An 18,961-nucleotide genomic window follows, 5' to 3' on the forward strand; every position below is an offset into this window, starting at 1 on the left:
AATTAGTTTATTATATTTATTTTTTTGGGAATGATAGTACTATTTATGTTAGATTTGATTGGTGCATGCATAATAATCTAACGCAATATTTCATTTTTTTTATTCAGGTTTATGATCGACATTAATAATGTTCTCTGATACATACAGTCAGTCGAAAAAGAACAATTAAGTTTCATAAATCGAAAGGTTTATGTTTTCCACGCAGAGAAGTGAAACCACAAACACAGGAAAAAGATAAGCAAGCCAAATGATACCATCATCAAGTCATACAAGCAAAGTAGGTTCTGCGACGACACATCGATCATGATACTCCCATGGAAACGAAGAGACTTAAAGGATCACTTTCTGCAATAAGCAGCACCCGAACACCCACGGGTGTAAGACCCCCCAGCCTTGGCAGGCGTGGCCGCCGGTCGGCCGGCATTCAAGGCATTGTAGACTATGTGCGGGTCCGTCGCCATCTCTGGATCCAACCAGTCAGTGCCGCCAGCGACGCCGTCGAACATGGTGGTGTTAGATGGCCGGACATAACCCACATCCATAGTACCTGCAGCAGCAGCAGAGAGTAGAATGAGCAGGGTCACGCACAAGAAGCAGTGGACTCTTACCATCTCAGTAGCTCCCATTGCCTTCACCTACGCTATGGAAACATGCGACTCTATTTATTCCCGAGGACTGAAAGCAACAGACCACCGAAACTCTGCATGCATGGTTCATGATCGACATCTTGACAGGGAAGCATGTCTCACTGTATTATTGAGGGAGAACGAAAGCAACATATCACCAAACAGAATCATTGGAGGATTAATTTATGGGGTGAATCAAGAAACTGCATCTTGTATAAATTGATGGTGTAAGAACTTTTAGAAGGATTACATCTGATCCAATTAAATTCAAGAAAATTACGATTGATAAACAACAACAATTGCCACAGAAGGAGCAGTGATAGAAACCCAAAAAAAAGAATGTAAACATCCTTTAAAAGGAATGAAAAACAATGCTTTAGAAATATCATATATCTTTAGTTAAGAAAATAGTTTTTCCAGTGTGTAAAAAATATATTCATGCGTCATTAAATTATCACTGCATCCGTCCCCACGTCCTTCTCTTCCTTCTTTTTCTGACCTAACCAGCCATTCCTTATCTATTCAATATGCTTCTACCTCAACTTGGGCTCACAGTGGTAAACAAATGTGCAGACAGAGAGATTCTAGCTGGGAGGTAACTAATATTCATCTTACCTGAAAACAAAACAAAAGAAAAAGAACATGATCCACATCAAGCTTTTAGGACTATTGGTTACCTAATTCAAAATATTTTTGATGGTATCAAAACAGATCATGATTTTTAATCTTTCTATGATATCTAACTAATATTTACATTTTTTTTCTCTTAATTTAACTTCAAATTTTGAGATTATTGATCGCTCAATTCAAAATATTTATTAATTATGTTTATGTGGGATAAGGACTGTGATTCTCATCACACTGGCACATATCAACTTAATACTCCACACCACTTTCAAGCAAATACTGCATGAATAATCAATTTAAGGGATCAAAAGGAAGGGATAATATCTTACAGGTGGCCCTCAGCTTGTCCAGATCTTTCACTTCTAAGCCTTCCACAATCTGCTCTGTTTGGGGTACCTTCCAATTCCCTGCAAATACAAACACAAACAAACTTTTGCTCATAACTTGTGCTGCCTTAGAAGAGAAAGTCATATGTATGGAGCACAACCAATGAAGAGATATCAAGTTCACCTTATGTATACCAGTAAACTCAGTAAACTAATTGATGTAATTAGCTTTACATGTTCATGAGAGACAAATCAACATGGTAATGGCAACGTAATAAATGTAAATATATTCCTGAACATCATAGACAAAAAAATTGACATTCCACACATCAGATACAATGTCATATAATCAGAAAAGGTACATAATGCATTTCTTTTGTGCAGGGGCCCTCTTACCACCATGGTGGGTATCAGTAGATTTGCAACTCCAGCAGCCTCTGACAGAAAGATTTTGAACACGTTGATGGCTTCAGTAATCAACCGAAGAGCATGAACATGACCAATCGGCATCGGCAGTGCCAATCGACGCCAAGGAAAAACATAAGCACCTTTCAGTCAGCATCGGCATCGGCAGTGGCCTTCCTGAACATCCCAGAAAAGCAGAGCTGATCTCACGATGGCAAATTGCAATACCCACTTTGATGAGTAATTCCAGGCACTTGCATAAAAACTCATGAAAATAATGTAATTAGATCAACATTCTGTACTGCAATGCATGGATCACAACAGTAATGCTGCTGAAATACACACTAGAAATAACAATTTCGGAGTATCAGAAACAGCTTTCAAAGAATCAATTATCTGCCATTATATATAGCACCAGGAGATCCTTGCCCCTCGTGTCAATGCGAATTTTAAGAAAATCATCAAGCCGTAGGAAAACACTCAAAGATACAGATGTTCGCTTGTGAAATTGCAATATCGAAATATTACCACCATGAGGTTCTTTGCTTTTGCAAAGAATTTTTAGAAACTGTCAGACAATCAAGCTGCAACAGACCATGTATTGTCTTATTAAATATAATATAAATGTTCTCAATTCACATAGCTACAGATAATAATCAGTTGTGATGGTACTCATGCATAAATTCCATCCATCCCCAGCTTGAGGACATAAAAATTGACTAGTTAACTTCAGTCATCATATTGAAAGCACACCGTAACCATGATTGGTGGACCTTGTCAATGGATGTTCTGAAGTGCTGGAGGTAAAAAATGACCTTGTCAATTCATCTAACAAAAGGCACAGTGACATTCTTTACTTCAAAGCATATCAAATGATAGACGAGAGTGCTCATAACTCGAATCTTTTTACACTAAGAAATAAGAAAACATTGTTATCACTAGGTGCTTAGCTATCTTAGAAGAGCCCACAAAATTTAGAAGTAGCATAAGAAAAGTACATCTACATCAATTCTTCTACGATTCATTAATTTCCCAAATAGAAAAAAAATAAAAAAATCCATAAACATTGTGTTGTGGTTAGATATTCTAATTGTGAAAGATAAACTATAATTACACTGATCGGAGTTCGATTCTAAACCAAATTACACAACCCAATATCAAACCATAGCCACTCCATTTTTTAAGGATATATAAGGCTTTCTACAATCAGAGATTTTACATATCAGAGAATAGACTGTAGCAACAACGTGCAAGGCAAATATGCTGAGCGAACCATGCAAAAAGCTGATAGCAAGAGGATTCCGAAGACCATACAAATCAAAATCCAAAGTCTCAATGACAGAAGAAAGCGTCTCTAATAAGGTTCGATATTCAAATTATCACAAAGAATGATATTTAAGCAAAACAACCTTCCATAATGTGGGTTGTCCAGTAAAAGTAAAGTAAAAATGTAAAATACAGTATACACAATTATAGGATCCCATTATTACAGGAAAATTGAAGACAGTGAAAAAATACTAAAAGAAAAGCAAAGAAGAAAAAAGTTTAAAAGGCAACTCAAGGTTCTTTTAGATAAAGCAAAAGTGAACACAAGACTTTTCTTCTTTACTCTCAGAACACTACAAAATGATACAGGCAAGATGTTGAACAAGTTTAGTTGTTAAAAAAGGTATCAAATCTTACAGGAAATAATATAAAAAAAGAAAAAAAAAATGGCAGACTAGTGTGAAGTCTGAGAAGAGTAGTCTTGCTCCTGTCATTCAAGCTGTTATTGTTCATGTCATGAAGGAACAAAAAAACTTTAAAAATAATGAATGTCAAGAAAGCAAGAATAAATACATAAGTTATCATGGGAGAAACAACATACTTATGTTCATAAAATGAGAAAAACACAAATATTATATATATATATATATATATATATATATATATATAGTGCAGCCTTTATGGGATCAGATTTAGTCGTCATGCCAAGTAGGATAAGAGCCAACCTAGATAACCTTGCTGAGGTAAATAATATGCAAGTGTACTGGCAAGGTGAATCAAACCAACACTAATCTTGCCAAGGTAATCTCGTATCCTTGTGTTGCTCCAAGTTCATGCTCAAAAAGGATCCTGCAAGAAGAGAAGGCACTATGGGCTGCCCAGTGGGACCCTCATCTAACACTCAAATTAGAATCTCTCAAGAAAGAAAGCTCAATAGTGAGCTCCAAGGTGAGAGAATAAGCATATGGAAACCTAAATGAAAACAGAGATGAAGGGATTGGAAAGATTTCACCTGTTCTTGAGGAAGTCTCTTTATATAATGGCCTGTAACAGACATTTGCTCAAATTGAGTATGTTACTTCAGATCTGATAGTTAACCAATAGCTGAGTCTTGATTCAATTGTAATCTACAAGAATGTGGTCTAATAGTTGTAACTACTTGCATGGCAATTTACTTGTAACCACCTTGAAGACTTTTGAGTCAGTAATAACTATCTCTGATAACGTGTAAAGAGTCCGCGTATCATGAACATATAGCTGCTACATGCTGTTCACTAATATCCCTAAATTAATATGGTAAGGCCACTCACTGAACATATTTTTGAATTCATAATTGACTTTACCAAGAATCTTAGCTCAAATTCTAGTAGACCAGTCAGTTATCCTATTATGAAATAAGTCTGAAGGTTTTTTTTTTTTTATAATTATGTATGAGCCATGCAGCAAAAACTCCATGGCATTAGATGAATTTCAACCTAATAAGATAGGATAGACAACACTTAAATAAGAAACACTTGCAATCCCTTGAATGGCTACTTGAGTATGATAACTTCATTTGACAACTAAAGCAACAGGTAACAAGCATGGATCAATTAGAGTTGAGTAAAAGATCTGACCTAATAGGATACAAGTGCTTGGCAGATTTAACAGTATCTAATCTAATATGAAATAAGGATCATACACATTGCCTATAAATATAGATTCTTCACCAATATAGTATCCTCGCATGACTACTTAAGTTTGATGGCCTTGATTGTAAATATATCAAGAATGCTAAATAATCATAATATAGCATCTTCACATGACTACACAAGTCTAATGACCTTGATTGTAAATATGTCAAGAACATTAAAGAATCATAATACACACGATGCACAACAACAACAACAACAACAAAATAGTAAGTCCCAACTATTTAGAGTCATCTACGTAGATCTTTACCGTCAGTAATATCTAACAGACATGAAGCACATGAAACTAAAATCGGCACACTTTTTGATAATTTGAGAATCACTTTTACTATCAAAAATATGTAATTAGAGAGTCATTTTTACCACCAGAAACATAAGGGATGAAGAACATGATACTCAATTGTCACATGCAAAAACCTATGTCTGAACTAGTGCATCAACAAATTTTAGAAAATCAAACAACACAAGAATTTACAATAATATTTAAGAGGATATTAAAAAAATACAATCCTTTGGATGTCTTGATTGGGGGCACCAACATCAACCAGGTCCAGAATAGGCTTGTATGGTTTCACATGAAAAAAACAATAAGAAAAGACAAGATTTAGCATTATGCTTTGTGTTCTTCTATTATCAAAAATAGAAACTTATAAATACTTGTAAAAAGATATATTAGGTAAACTTGTTTTAGCTTGCAAGTTATCCGAAATTAATTGAAAGTTTTCAATTATGATACTTCTAAAGAAGAGAACATAGGCAGACCATCTAACCTTTTTTATTACGAAAGAAATTCATGGAATGTATGAAAAATCGAGAAATTCAATCCAATTTTTCTATTGGTGAATAGGGTGAGAAGGTATAAATCAGTTGCTGGACATCCCCGTTCAAGGGAATGAATGGTTATTCGTCGAACCTCTTGGATAAGGAAAATTATCTTTCCATACTATGATTTTGAGATATCAAGAACTTCTCCCCTGTTAACATAATGTTTATAAAGGGTGACTAATGTATGAGGAGGCCACCAACACAGAATCTAAGGAGGGTCAATCTGTATAAACTTATCATTACATACGATAAGAAAATTTTTGTAACTCAAACTATGATCCCTAGTCCACAAATGAGTAATATTGAGTTAGTACCAAGACTCACCTATCCGTATACCATTCATATCATCTAATAATATCTAATAAGAAAAGTTGAAATAACTTTGTCTGTATTTCCAATGTGTTCAACAAATGTTAATTATCTTTAATAATAATGACAAAAATATAAACATTTTTAGGTTGGTGCTTACCGGTAGGTTCTTTTACTTTTATCTTTAAACATCACTTACTGAATGGTGATCACCAAATAAATTTTCTGAAAATAGATAACAGGCAAAACATAAACACTTCTCATTGTTTTTCAATTGAAAAACATAAAGAAAACCTACGTTTTTATTTTCAAATTTAACATAGATAAGTTCAAACTCTTATTTCACATTATGTGGCTATTAAATGTTCATTAAAAAAAAAGGAAATAAGCCTAAAATTTTAGCATTCCTCAATCAGTTATAAATGGGTCAACGGTTTGGGGGCAGTTGATCCATATTCAAGTTGCTCTTGACCAAACACAAACCAATTTGTCTCATCCCCAGCCCTAATAAAAGGTTTGCACTTTGCTCTTAATATAGAAAAAATTAGAGAGAGGCGTGAAGGAGAAAAAGGACTTGTGGACAACATAAGTCACATACCTGAGATTTTTCACCATGCTCAGCTCACTGGGAAGAAAAAGTTGAATGTTCCATCAAATTTGATATGCCAAATAATTACTGTTACAGTTCAACACAGAAATCCTCTCTACAATGTATATTAAAGCTGAGCCAGATATCATGTGGTTTCTCCATAGCTTCTTTAAGAATTATCTCTGCTCTCCTTTTCTTGTCATCTTTCTCGTCATGCCTCAAAGGCCTAAGAATCGTTTCTAGCATCCAAGGCATCAGAAGAAAATGATGCTGCTATAGATTTCTTGTCAACTGTAAGTTTGAAATGCACGATAGGCCTCCTTCCAGGAAGAACCTTTTTCTCATTAGTCTCCAAGTCCACACAACCCGTCGCCAGCATCAACATCTCTTCTTTCCCATGGATTAGCCATTACAGATACTTCTCTCTCCAAATGGCAAAGGGGGGGACGGAAATGGGTTGCTAATATGCCTCTCTTTACCATAGCTGGCATCAGTTGTAGGTTGAAACCCAGCTGTACTATCATAGGCAAGTCGCTGCTGTAAGATCAACAAAGAACTCTCGGCCTTCGTCCGCTGCCTTGTCTCTTCGCCCTTGTCCATGTTAGTGTCGGTTGCCCCCTTTGTTCCACTGTTCCATGCGGACATAGGTACGAGGATCAGGAAGCCTCGGAACCCAATCAGGTATGTGCTTTCCGCTTGATGTCTCTCCAACCTGAGCAAAGCTGGAAATGGGCTGCGCAAATGGGACTTCCTCTGTTGTAACGAACTGGGTGATCTCTCGAACAACACCTGAACCCAGCAGTCACCGGTGAACATCAGATGCCCCAGAAAAGCCCCTTGACGAACTCAAATCCTCAAGCCCCTGGATGGATGATGTCAAACACATCGCAACGAGTTCTTCCAGCTAAACTAGCATAAAAAGTAGCACTTTTGATTAGATCACAGATGTATCGGACCATGACAGCCGCCATCGCATTAACTGCAGATATGTAATATTACAACCGGGCGATGGTAACATATGCAATGCAAACCTTCTTTATCAATAAATTTGATGAATCCAATAAAGGGAAGAAAAAGAACATTGTTTTACGCTGTAATTATAGCTATAAGATAATATATTTCAGTTGTCCGCAATCGGCAATTACTGTTGTATTATATTGATGATTATATAAGTGTTATATAGGTTCTCAAGAGAGGCCTCAATATGCTGCATATTTTCTTATAGCTATATTTTCTTATAGCTATAATTTAACTGAAAAATGGTGGCACCGACACTTGTTCTTCTTCTTCTTCCATCGACTGTCTCTACTGTTTGATCTTAAGCGTTTAGATCGCAACACTGCTGATTTCCACACACACACACACACACATAATTTCCTGGATTTCTTGGTTCAATTCACATCATGTGTGATTAATCTGGATAGAAAGCGAAGAAAAAGAGGAGTGGATGGTCACAAGATGAACAACTTTTGAAACAACACACATTATTGTGAGGTGCTTCCGAGACATACATTATTATTCCGAGCATTAGAGGCAGAAGAAAGAAATAAAGTTCTCCAGGATCATAGGTATCTCTTCTCAACTCTTGCAGTAGTACTGGGCTTGGCACCCGCGGGTGTATGCATTTCCAGGTTGGGGAGCCTGCAATGGCACCCTATCCTTCTGCAGAGCTCCATAGCTTATGGAGGTCTGTGTAGACTGGAGGATCCTCCTTCCTGTCTCTGATCCCAATGACCACTCCTCCGCTTCATGCATCTGCCCAATGGTGCCATTGAATTGACGTAAGTGAGCTTCCTCCACATCTCTACCAGCAGCAGCAGCAGAAACTAGAAGCAGGAGTACTGCGACGCACAAGCAATGAACTCTCCCCAGCTCGGTTGCCATCGCCCAAACCACTCCCTCTATCGCCTTGCTTGCAGAAAGCTAGAGGTGATCTCAAAGTCCTAAGATCAGGCACTCTATTTGTGTGTAGCAACGAGGGCAACGGATCACCAAATTCTTCGCATGAGCACCAGGAACCCGCTTGTTTCATAGGAGAAAGCAATAGATCACCAAACTCTTCACATGAGCACCAGGTACCTGATAGCATATAAGATTTCCTTAATTATATAAGAAAATCTCTCTTACTTTTGAGGGAAATCTTTTATTATGTTGAGGAAAATCTTTCCTCCTAATCTGTATAAATAGTAGAGGGACATGTTAATGCATTCAAGCCTCTTCAATAAAGCTTCTTATCTTCTATTCTTTCCAACATTGTATTATAGCAGTGAAAAAAGCGAAGCTTCGCCCCTGCCTCCGACTAACGACCAGCATCACTACAGCCACATTCCTAATAGGCTTCCGTAGCCAATCTCATCTTCCTACGTGCACGAACTTAAGCCACCATAGTCACCCATCTCTCACCTCCTTAATATCGCTACAGCTTTCTCCTTTACTGTAGCTTCCTCCTCTATTACGGCTTCTTCCTCTGTTGTAACATTCCTATAGCTTTCTCCATTGCTGTAACTTTCTCTTCTACTACACCAACCGTTGTCGTCGCAGCCACAACAACAACAACAGTAACGATATGTTCTTGCTCTACTCACGAAACCTCTTGCTCATAAACTGTTTACTTTGCATTGATCTAACATTGATATCCTTGACAGAAGTATCATCTTATGGGGGCATGATAGTAGATAAGATTTCTCCAACTATATGAGAAAATCTTTTTATTATATTGAGAAAAATCTTCTATTATGTTGAGAAAAAACCTCTCTCATAATATATATAAATAAGAGAAAACATGTTAATACATTCAAGTATCTTCAATAAATTTTTTTTAATAATTCTTTTTATCTACGATTCTTTTCAACAGTATAATTTTGTTTCACAAAAGCAAAAAGTAGAGATGCGCAGTTCACCAATGACTGACATACAACTTTGTCCTGTGCTTTGACTTGACGGTGAGACCCCAATCGTGGATGTCTAAGTTAGGGACATGGAAGGAGGTCCACCATGTCATGTGAAGTTGGAAAATAAGACGTCCATTATGAAGGCCCTCAAACATGACCAGCATTCGCGTGTCTGCTTTGATGAGCAACTGCATGTACCATTGGCACCATCTAGGCCTTGTGTCTTTGCGCCTTCCTCCTGAAACCACTTCGCTCGGCAGTTGACAGCAATCGGATGCAAAGCATTGCAGTGTTTTGTGGGCAATACCAAGACTTGCAGCATGAAGAGTTGGTGATAAAGACGAAGAAGAAGAAGAAGAAGAAGAAGAAGAAGAACTTTGGAGGTGTATACGCAGAAGAGGAGAGAGTAGATGGCAACAAAATGAAGGCATTTTTTGTATCACCATCGTTCTTCCGTGATTCTATGGCGATATGATGGAAAAATTCATGAGCCTAAATAGGGGGAAAAGGGAGTCTATTGAATCATGGCCTTCGGGTCCATCATTCCATCAATCCCAATCAGAGCTCATCAATGATATAAATGCTCGTATTAGTCCTGTAGTTAGGATTTCTTGTCCAAAAAGATAATTAGAGTATCCACACACACATGTTCTGTTTATTGTTTGGGTTGTCTATAATTAGTTTATTATATTTATTTTTTTGGGAATGATAGTACAATTTATGTTAGATTTGATTGGTGCATACATAATAATCTAACGCAATATTTCATTTTTTTTTGGTTCAGATTTATGATCGACATTAATAATGTTCTCTGATACATACAGTCAGTCGAAAAAGAACGATTAAGTTTCATAAATCGAAACGTTTATGTTTTCCACGCAGAGAAGTGAAACAACAAACACAGGAAAAAGATAAGCAATCATCAAGTCATACAAGCAAAGTAGGTTCTGCGACGACACATCGATCATGAGACTCCTATGGAAACGAAGAGACTTTAAAGGGTGGCTATTGATTCCTGCAATTGTTATAACTCAGACACCCATTGGTGTAAGGCCTCCCACTGGCGGCAGGGCGGGCCGCCGGTTGGCCGGATTTCGCCACGGCACAGTAGCCTATGTGCTGATTTGAACCACATGAGCTCGTCACCATCTCTGTTTCCAACCACTCGATGCCGCCAGCGATGCCGTGGAACATGGTGGAGTTAGATGGCTGGACATAACCCACATCCATAGTACCTGCAGCAGCAGCAGAGAGTAGAATGAGGAGGGTCATGCACAAGAAGCAGTGGACTCTCACCATCTCAGTAGCTCCCATTGCCTTCACCTACGCTATGGAAACATGCGACTCTATTTATTCCCGAGGACTGAAAGCAACAGACCACCGAAACTCTGCATGCATGGTTCATGATCGACATCTTGACAGGGAAGCATGTCTCACTGTATTATTGAGGGAGAACGAAAGCAACATATCACCAAACAGAATCATTGGAGGATTAATTTATGGGGTGAATCAAGAAACTGCATCTTGTATAAATTGATGGTGTAAGAACTTTTAGAAGGATTACATCTGATCCAATTAAATTCAAGAAAATTAAGATTGATAAACAACAACAATTGCCACAGAAGGAGCAGTGGTAGAAACCCAAAAAAAGACTGTAAACAGTCTTTAAAAGGAATGAAAAATAATGCTTTAGAAATATCATATATCTTTAGTTAAGAAAATAGTTTGTTCTTTTATCATCAAGTATGTAAAAAATATATTCATGCATCATCAAATTATCACTGCATCCATCCCCACGTCCTTCTCTTTGTTCTTTTTCTGACCTAAGCAACCATTCCTTATCTATTCAATATGCTTCGACCTCAACTTGGGCTCACAGTGGTAAACAAATGTGCAGACACAGAGATTCTAGTTGGGAGGTAACTAATATTCATCTTACCTGAAAACAAAACAAAAGAAAAAAAACATGATCCACATTAAGCTTTTAGGACTATTGGTTACCTAATTCAAAATATTTTTGATGGTATCAAAACAGATCATGAGTTTTAATCTTTCTATGATATCTAACTAATATTTACATTTTTTTCTCTTAATTTAACTAATATTTACATTTTTGAGATTATTGAACGTTCAATTCAAAATATTTATTAATTATGTTTGTGTGGGATAAGGACCGTGATTCTCATCACACTGGCACATATCAACTTAATGCTCCACACCATTTTCAAGCAAATACTGCATGAATAATCAATTTAAGGGATCAAAAGGAAGGGATAATATCTTACAGGTGGCTCTCAGCTTGTCCAGATCTTTCAGGTCTAAGCCATCCACAATCTGCTCTGTTTGGGGTACCTTCCAATTCCCTGCAAATACAAACACAAACAAACTTTTGCTCATAACTTGTGCTGCCTTAGAAGAGAAAGTCATATGTATGGAGCACAACCAATGTAAAATACAGTATACACAATTATAGGATCCCATTATTACAGGAAAATTGAAGACAGTGAAAAAATACTAAAAGAAAAGCAAAGAAGAAAAAAGTTTAAAAGGCAACTCAAGGTTCTTTTAGATAAAGCAAAAGTGAAATAGACTGTAGCAATGCGAATTTTAAGAAAATCATCAAGCCGTAGGAAAACACTCAAAGATACAGATGTTCGCTTGTGAAATTGCAATATCGAAATATTACCACCATGAGGTTCTTTGCTTTTGCAAAGAATTTTTAGAAACTGTCAGACAATCAAGCTGCAACAGACCATGTATTGTCTTATTAAATATAATATAAATGTTCTCAATTCACATAGCTACAGATAATAATCAGTTGTGATGGTACTCATGCATAAATTCCATCCATCCCCAGCTTGAGGACATAAAAATTGACTAGTTAACTTCAGTCATCATATTGAAAGCACACCGTAACCATGATTGGTGGACCTTGTCAATGGATGTTCTGAAGTGCTGGAGGTAAAAAATGACCTTGTCAATTCATCTAACAAAAGGCACAGTGACATTCTTTACTTCAAAGCATATCAAATGATAGACGAGAGTGCTCATAACTCGAATCTTTTTACACTAAGAAATAAGAAAACATTGTTATCACTAGGTGCTTAGCTATCTTAGAAGAGCCCACAAAATTTAGAAGTAGCATAAGAAAAGTACATCTACATCAATTCTTCTACGATTCATTAATTTCCCAAATAGAAAAAAAATAAAAAAATCCATAAACATTGTGTTGTGGTTAGATATTCTAATTGTGAAAGATAAACTATAATTACACTGATCGGAGTTCGATTCTAAACCAAATTACACAACCCAATATCAAACCATAGCCACTCCATTTTTTAAGGATATATAAGGCTTTCTACAATCAGAGATTTTACATATCAGAGAATAGACTGTAGCAACAACGTGCAAGGCAAATATGCTGAGCGAACCATGCAAAAAGCTGATAGCAAGAGGATTCCGAAGACCATACAAATCAAAATCCAAAGTCTCAATGACAGAAGAAAGCGTCTCTAATAAGGTTCGATATTCAAATTATCACAAAGAATGATATTTAAGCAAAACAACCTTCCATAATGTGGGTTGTCCAGTAAAAGTAAAGTAAAAATGTAAAATACAGTATACACAATTATAGGATCCCATTATTACAGGAAAATTAAAAACAGTGAAAAAAATACAAAAAGAAAAGCTGAGAAGAAAAAAGTTTAAAAGGCAACTCAAGGTTATTTTAGATAATGCATAAGTGAACACAAAGACTTTTCTTCGTTATTGTTCATGTCGGGAAGGAACAAAAAAGGTCTAAAAACAACGAATGTCAAGAAAGCATGAATAAATACATAAGTTATCATTGGAGAAACAAGATAATTATATATATATATATATATATATATATATATATATATATATATATATAGAGTGCAGCCTTTATGGGATCAGATTTAGTCATCGTGCCAAGTACGATAAGAGCCAACCTAGGTAACCTTGCTGAGGTAAATAATATGCAAGTGTACTGGCAAGGTGACTCAAACCAACACTAATATTGCCAAGGTAATCTCGTATCCTTCTGTTGCTCCAAGTTCATGCTCAAAAAGGATCCTGCAAGAAGAGAAGGAACTGAGGGCTGCCCAGTGGGACCCTCATCTAACACTCAAATTATAATCTCTCAAGAAAGAAAACTCAATAGTGAGCTCCAAGATGAGAGAATAAGCATATGGAAACGTAAATGAAAACAGAGTTGAAGGGATTGGAAAGATTTCACCTGTTCTTGAGGAAGTCTCTTTATATAATGGCCTATAACAGGCATTTGCTAAAATTGAGTATGTTACTTCAGATCTGACAGTTAACCAATAGCTAAGTCTTGATTCAATTGTATCTACAAGGATGTGGTCTAATAGTTGAACAACTTGCACGGCAATTTACCTGTAACTACCTTGAAGACTTTTGAGTCAGCAATAATTATCTGTGATAACGTGTAAAGAGTCCGCGTGTCATGAACATATAGCTGCTACATGCTGTTCACTAATATCCCTAAATTAATATGGTATGGCCACTCACTGAACATAATTTTGAATTCATAATTGACTCTACAAAGAATCTTAGCTCAAATTCTAGTAGACCAACCAGTTATCCTATTCTGAAATAAGTCTCGAAGGTTTTTTTATTTTTATCATTATGTATGAGACATGCAGCAAAAACTCCATGGCATTAGATGCATTTCAACCTAATAAGATAGGATAGACAACACGTAAATAAGTAACACCTGCAATCCCTTGAATGGCTACTTGAGTATGATAACTTCATTTGACAACTAAAGCACCAACTAACAAGCATGGATCAATTAGAGTTGAGTAAAAGATCTGACCTAATAGGATACAAGTGCTTGGCAGATTTAACAGTATCTAATCCGATATGAAATAAGGATCATACACATTGCCAATAAATATGGATTCTTCACCAATATAGTATCCTCGCATGACTACATAAGTCTGATGTCCTTGATTGTAAATATGTCAAGAATGCTAAAGAATTAAAATGTAGCATCCTCTTGTGACTACACAAGTCCGATGGCCTTGATTGTAAATATGTCAAGAATGCTAAAGAATCATAATACACGTGATGCAGAACAACAACAAAATCGTAAGTCCTAACTGTTTAGAGTCAACTGCATAGATCTTTTACCGCCATTGAGATCTAACAAACACGATGCACATGAAACTAAAATATGCATATTTCTTGGCAATTTGAGAATTACTTTTACTACCAAAAACATGCAATTCAAGAATCATTTTTACCACCAGAAACATAAGGGATGTAAAATATGATACTCAAGTGTTGCATGCAAAAACCTACGTCTGAACTAGTGCACCAACAAATTATAGAAAATCAACAAACAGATTATTTGTCAGAACCAGTAACAACACAATAATTTATAATAATATTTACGAGGGCATTACAAAAATACAATCATTTGAATGTCTTGGTTGGGGGCACCAACACCAGCCAGGTCCAGAATGGGCTCATATGGTTTCACATGAAAAAAACAATAAGAAAAGACAAGATTTAGCATTCTGCTTTATGGGAGTAATTATAGATTACCCCATGTAGTTACCTAGGATTAGCATTCTGATCCTTATACATTAAAAAGTAATATTGGAATCTCTACATTTTCAAAAGTGAAATATTTAACCTCAATTCTCCTCACATCGTCAATTTCTTCGTGAATGGAAAGGGTAAAAAGAAATTTTCACGTAAGCTTTCGTCCCTACGAATGGCAACGACGTCAGTGGGGTGTGAGGCCGATGGTGCCGGTGCCATGCAAGGCCGATGCCCGAATCTCCTCTGAAATGCCACCCTCGTGCGCATTCGGCTGTGCTGTAGAGGGCAAACCAGTGGCGGCGTCGGTGGCGCACGAGGCCAACGCTCGGATCTCCTCTGGAACGCCACCCTCTTGCGCCTCTGGCTAACTTGTGAATGGTAGACCAGCGGAGGCGTCGGTGGTGCATGAGGTCGACGCATAAGGGTGGCGTTCCAAAGGAGATCCAGGCCCCGGCCTTGCATGCTACTGACGTCGCTATTGATCTACCATCCGTAATGCAGCCGAAGGTGCACCAGGCCGGCGTTCCAAAGGAGATCTGGGCACCAGCCTCGCGTGCCACCGATGTCACCGCTGGTCTATTGTCTGCAGCGCAGCCGGACGCACACGAGGCTAGCGCACGAGGGTGGCGTTCCAAAGGAGATCCGGGCACCGGCCTCGCAAGCCAACGGTGCTGCTGCTGGTCTGCCGTCCACAGGGGAGGAAAGTAGGGAGGTTCATATGAAATTATTTTTTTACCCCTTCCATTCACAACGAAATTGACGACGTGAGGAGAATTAGGGTACAATGTTTCACTTTCAAAAGTGTAGAGATCTCAATACTAATTTTTAAAGTATAGAGACCGAAATACTAATCCTACTTCCACTATCAAAAATAGAAACTTATAAATACTTGCAAAAGGATATATTAGGTAAACTTGATTTAGCTTGCAAGTTTTCCAAAATTAGTTGAAAATTTTCAATTATGAAACTTCTAAAGAAGAAAATACAGACCAACTATCTAACCTTTTTTATTAAGGAAGAAATTCATGGAATGCATTGAAAATCAAGAAATTCAATCCAATTTTCCTATTGATGAATATGGTGGGAAGGAGTAAATCAGTTACACTATTGTTTGGACAAGGAAAATTGTCTTTCCATACCGTGATTTTGAGATATCAAGAATTGTTTATAAAGGGTGACCAATGTATGAAGAGGCCACTAACACGGAATCTAAGGAGGGTCAATCTTTATAACCTTATCATTGCATACGATAAGGAAATTTCTGTAACTCAAACTCTGGTCCCTAGTCCACAAAAGAGTAATCTTGTGTTAGTACTAAGACTCACCTCTCTGTATGCCATTCACATTATCTAATAATATCTAATAATAAAAGTCGTAATAACTTTGCTTGTATTTCCAATGTGCTCAACAAATGTTAATTATCTTTTATAATAATGACAAAAATATGAACATTTTTAGGTTGGTACTTACCGGTAGGTTCTTTTACTTTTATCTTTAAACATCACTTATTGAATGGTGACCACCAAATGAATTTTCTGAAAATCGAAAACAAACAAAACATAAACATTTCTCATTGTTTTTCAATTGAAAAACATAAAGATAACCTACGTTTTTATTTTAAAATTTAACATAGATAAGTCCAAACTCTTATTTCACGTTGTGTGGCTATTAAATGTTCATTAAAAAATAGGAAAGAAGCCTAAAAGTTTAGCATTTTTCAATCATTATAAGTGGGTCAACGGTTTGGGGGCAGTTGATCCATATTCAAGTTGCTCTTGACCAAACACAAGCCAACTTGTCTCATTGCAGCCCTGGTAAAAGGTTTGCACTTTGTTCTTAATATAGAAAAAAATTAGAGAGAGGTGTGAAGGAAAAAGGACTTCTAGACAACATAAGTTACATACCTACGATTTTTCACCATGCTCAACCCACTGGGAATAAAAAGTTGCATGTTCCATCAAATTTGATATGCCAAATAATTACTGTTACAGTTCAACACAGAAATCCTCTCTACAATGTATTTTACAGCTGAGCCAGATCATGTGGTTTCTCCATAGCTTCTTTAAGAATTATCTCTGCTCTCCTTTTCTTGTCATCTTTCTCGTCATGCCTCAAAGGCCAAGAATCATTTTTAGCATCCAAGGCATCAGAAGAAAATGATGCTGCTATAGATTTCTTGTCAACTTTAAGTTTGAAATGCACGATAGGCCTCCTTCCAGGAAGAACCTTTTTCTGATTAATCTCGAAGTCCACAGGTCCAATCTCTACGGACTCAGTGGCAGGGACAGAAGTCTCAACCACACACAACCTCTTGCCAGCATCAGCATCTCTTTCCCATGGATTAGCAATTACAGATACTTCTTTCTCTCCAAATGGCAAAGCGGGGGACAGAAATGGGTTGCTAACAACCATTTGCCTCTCTTTACCATAACTGGCATCATTCGTAGGTTGAAACCCAGTTGTACTATTATAGGCAAGTCGCTGCTGTAAGCTCAACAAAGAACTCTCGGCCTTCGTCCGCTGCCTTGTCTCTTCGACCTTGTCCATTTTAGTGTCAGTTACCCCTTTGTTCCACTCTTCCATGCGGACATAGGTACGAGGATCAGGAAGCCTCGGAACCCAATCAGGTATGTGCTTTCCGCTTGATGTCTCTCCAACCTGAGCAAAGCTAGGTGTCAGCTTAGGTGTTCTACGAACAGGGTATCCGGAAATGGGCTGTGCAAATGGGACTTCCTCTGTTGTAACAAACTGGGTGATCTCTCGAACAACACCTGAACCCACCAGACAATGGTGAACATCAGATGCCCCAGAAAAGCCCCTTGACGAACTCAAATCCTCAAGCCCCTGGATGATGTCAAACACATTGCAACTAGTTCTTCCAGCTAAATTAGCATAAAAATTAGCACTTTTGCCTAGATCACAGATGTATCGGACCATGATATCCGCCATAGCATTAATTGCAGTACGATTGGAACCGTGAAACCCAACCGACTCGCAAATCTGGCCGACGGCGATCTTGGTGACGGCGTGGCTGAACTCATCACCTCGCGACGACAGCCGGCTCTTCTTCGAGGTTGTCTGTTGATTCCTTCCACTCTCCCTACCTCCATCGCTCATGTTCACCGGATCATATTATTGGCGCCAAAGTCGGGACTTTGCCAATCTATACTACTCTCTGTCCATCCACTGCCGCTGCAAAGCTTGTGGTTACGGTATAAGAAGAAAACAAGCGCGTTCGGTCTGAGAAGCAAGGACCAAGATGTATCCGTCAAAAAAACCCTACACTTCAGTAGCATTTGAACCAAAAGCCACCGCGAAGAATTGATGAAGCTGGTGAGGAACTCGCCGATGGCCGCTGGGGTTACAAGCAGGTTCTTCCATGGATCTCTGCAGCTTGAGTTCCGAAAAAGAACCAATTAAACGCAAGAGCAGCAACCTCAATAAACCCTAATTTCGAAAAGGGGGAGGCGAGGGAGGGAGAGAGGGAGATTGAGATCGAGAAGTGATGGGGGCGTTGAGATCGGGTCGACTGGGATCTTGACTTATTTATACAGGCGAGGGTTTGGTGCTATGGAGAGTAAGCGTTCGCCGATGGCACATGCGCAGGCGGGTTTTAGTGCTCCGGCGGAGCAGCGGACCACCGTCAAGCCTCGCCACCCTCGGTCCAGACTTTAATCCCGTGCAAAGCCGTCTTCAGCGAACAGGGTTTTCCGTCACGTACCGTATATATGAACGCGGCGTCATGTTAATCGATCGCGCTGGTGTTCGCTGTTCGACGTAGCACGTGGCTCGGCTGGTGCCGCTTACTTTT

The 18,961-nt window shown here is 38.0% G+C and overlaps 1 protein-coding gene and 1 pseudogene across 3 annotated transcripts; both read right to left on the reverse strand.

Annotated features, from left to right (window-relative positions):
* Window positions 1-235: 235 nt before the first annotated feature.
* LOC135594495 (transcription initiation factor TFIID subunit 8-like) lies at window positions 236-8,548 on the reverse strand (annotated as a pseudogene).
* Window positions 8,549-10,386: 1,838 nt separating this feature from the next.
* On the reverse strand, window positions 10,387-18,829 carry LOC135592755 (transcription initiation factor TFIID subunit 8-like). 3 transcript variants are annotated; one of them, XM_065082406.1, is made up of 4 exons: window positions 17,055-18,829; window positions 13,527-16,685; window positions 11,841-11,918; window positions 10,387-10,991 (listed from the first exon to the last, which is right to left on the reverse strand). In XM_065082406.1, the coding sequence occupies exon 1, from the start codon at window positions 18,265-18,267 to the stop codon at window positions 17,173-17,175; it is 1,095 nt and encodes a 364-aa protein (XP_064938478.1). In that variant the 5' UTR covers window positions 18,268-18,829; the 3' UTR covers window positions 10,387-10,991; window positions 11,841-11,918; window positions 13,527-16,685; window positions 17,055-17,172. The 3 variants fall into 3 exon arrangements, with proteins under 3 accessions (XP_064938478.1, XP_064938477.1, XP_064938476.1); XM_065082405.1 differs by lacking the exon at window positions 13,527-16,685; XM_065082404.1 differs by having other exon boundaries at window positions 11,841-16,685.
* Window positions 18,830-18,961: the final 132 nt, after the last annotated feature.

Source organism: Musa acuminata, chromosome BXJ1-9 (assembly GCF_036884655.1).
Source record: "Musa acuminata AAA Group cultivar baxijiao chromosome BXJ1-9, Cavendish_Baxijiao_AAA, whole genome shotgun sequence".
Lineage (NCBI taxonomy): Eukaryota > Viridiplantae > Streptophyta > Magnoliopsida > Zingiberales > Musaceae > Musa > Musa acuminata.

Bases quoted from the DNA above. Each gene is read 5' to 3' on its own strand.
- LOC135592755 (XM_065082405.1), bottom strand. From the start codon at position 18,267: ATGAGCGATGGAGGTAGGGAGAGTGGAAGGAATCAACAGACAACCTCG.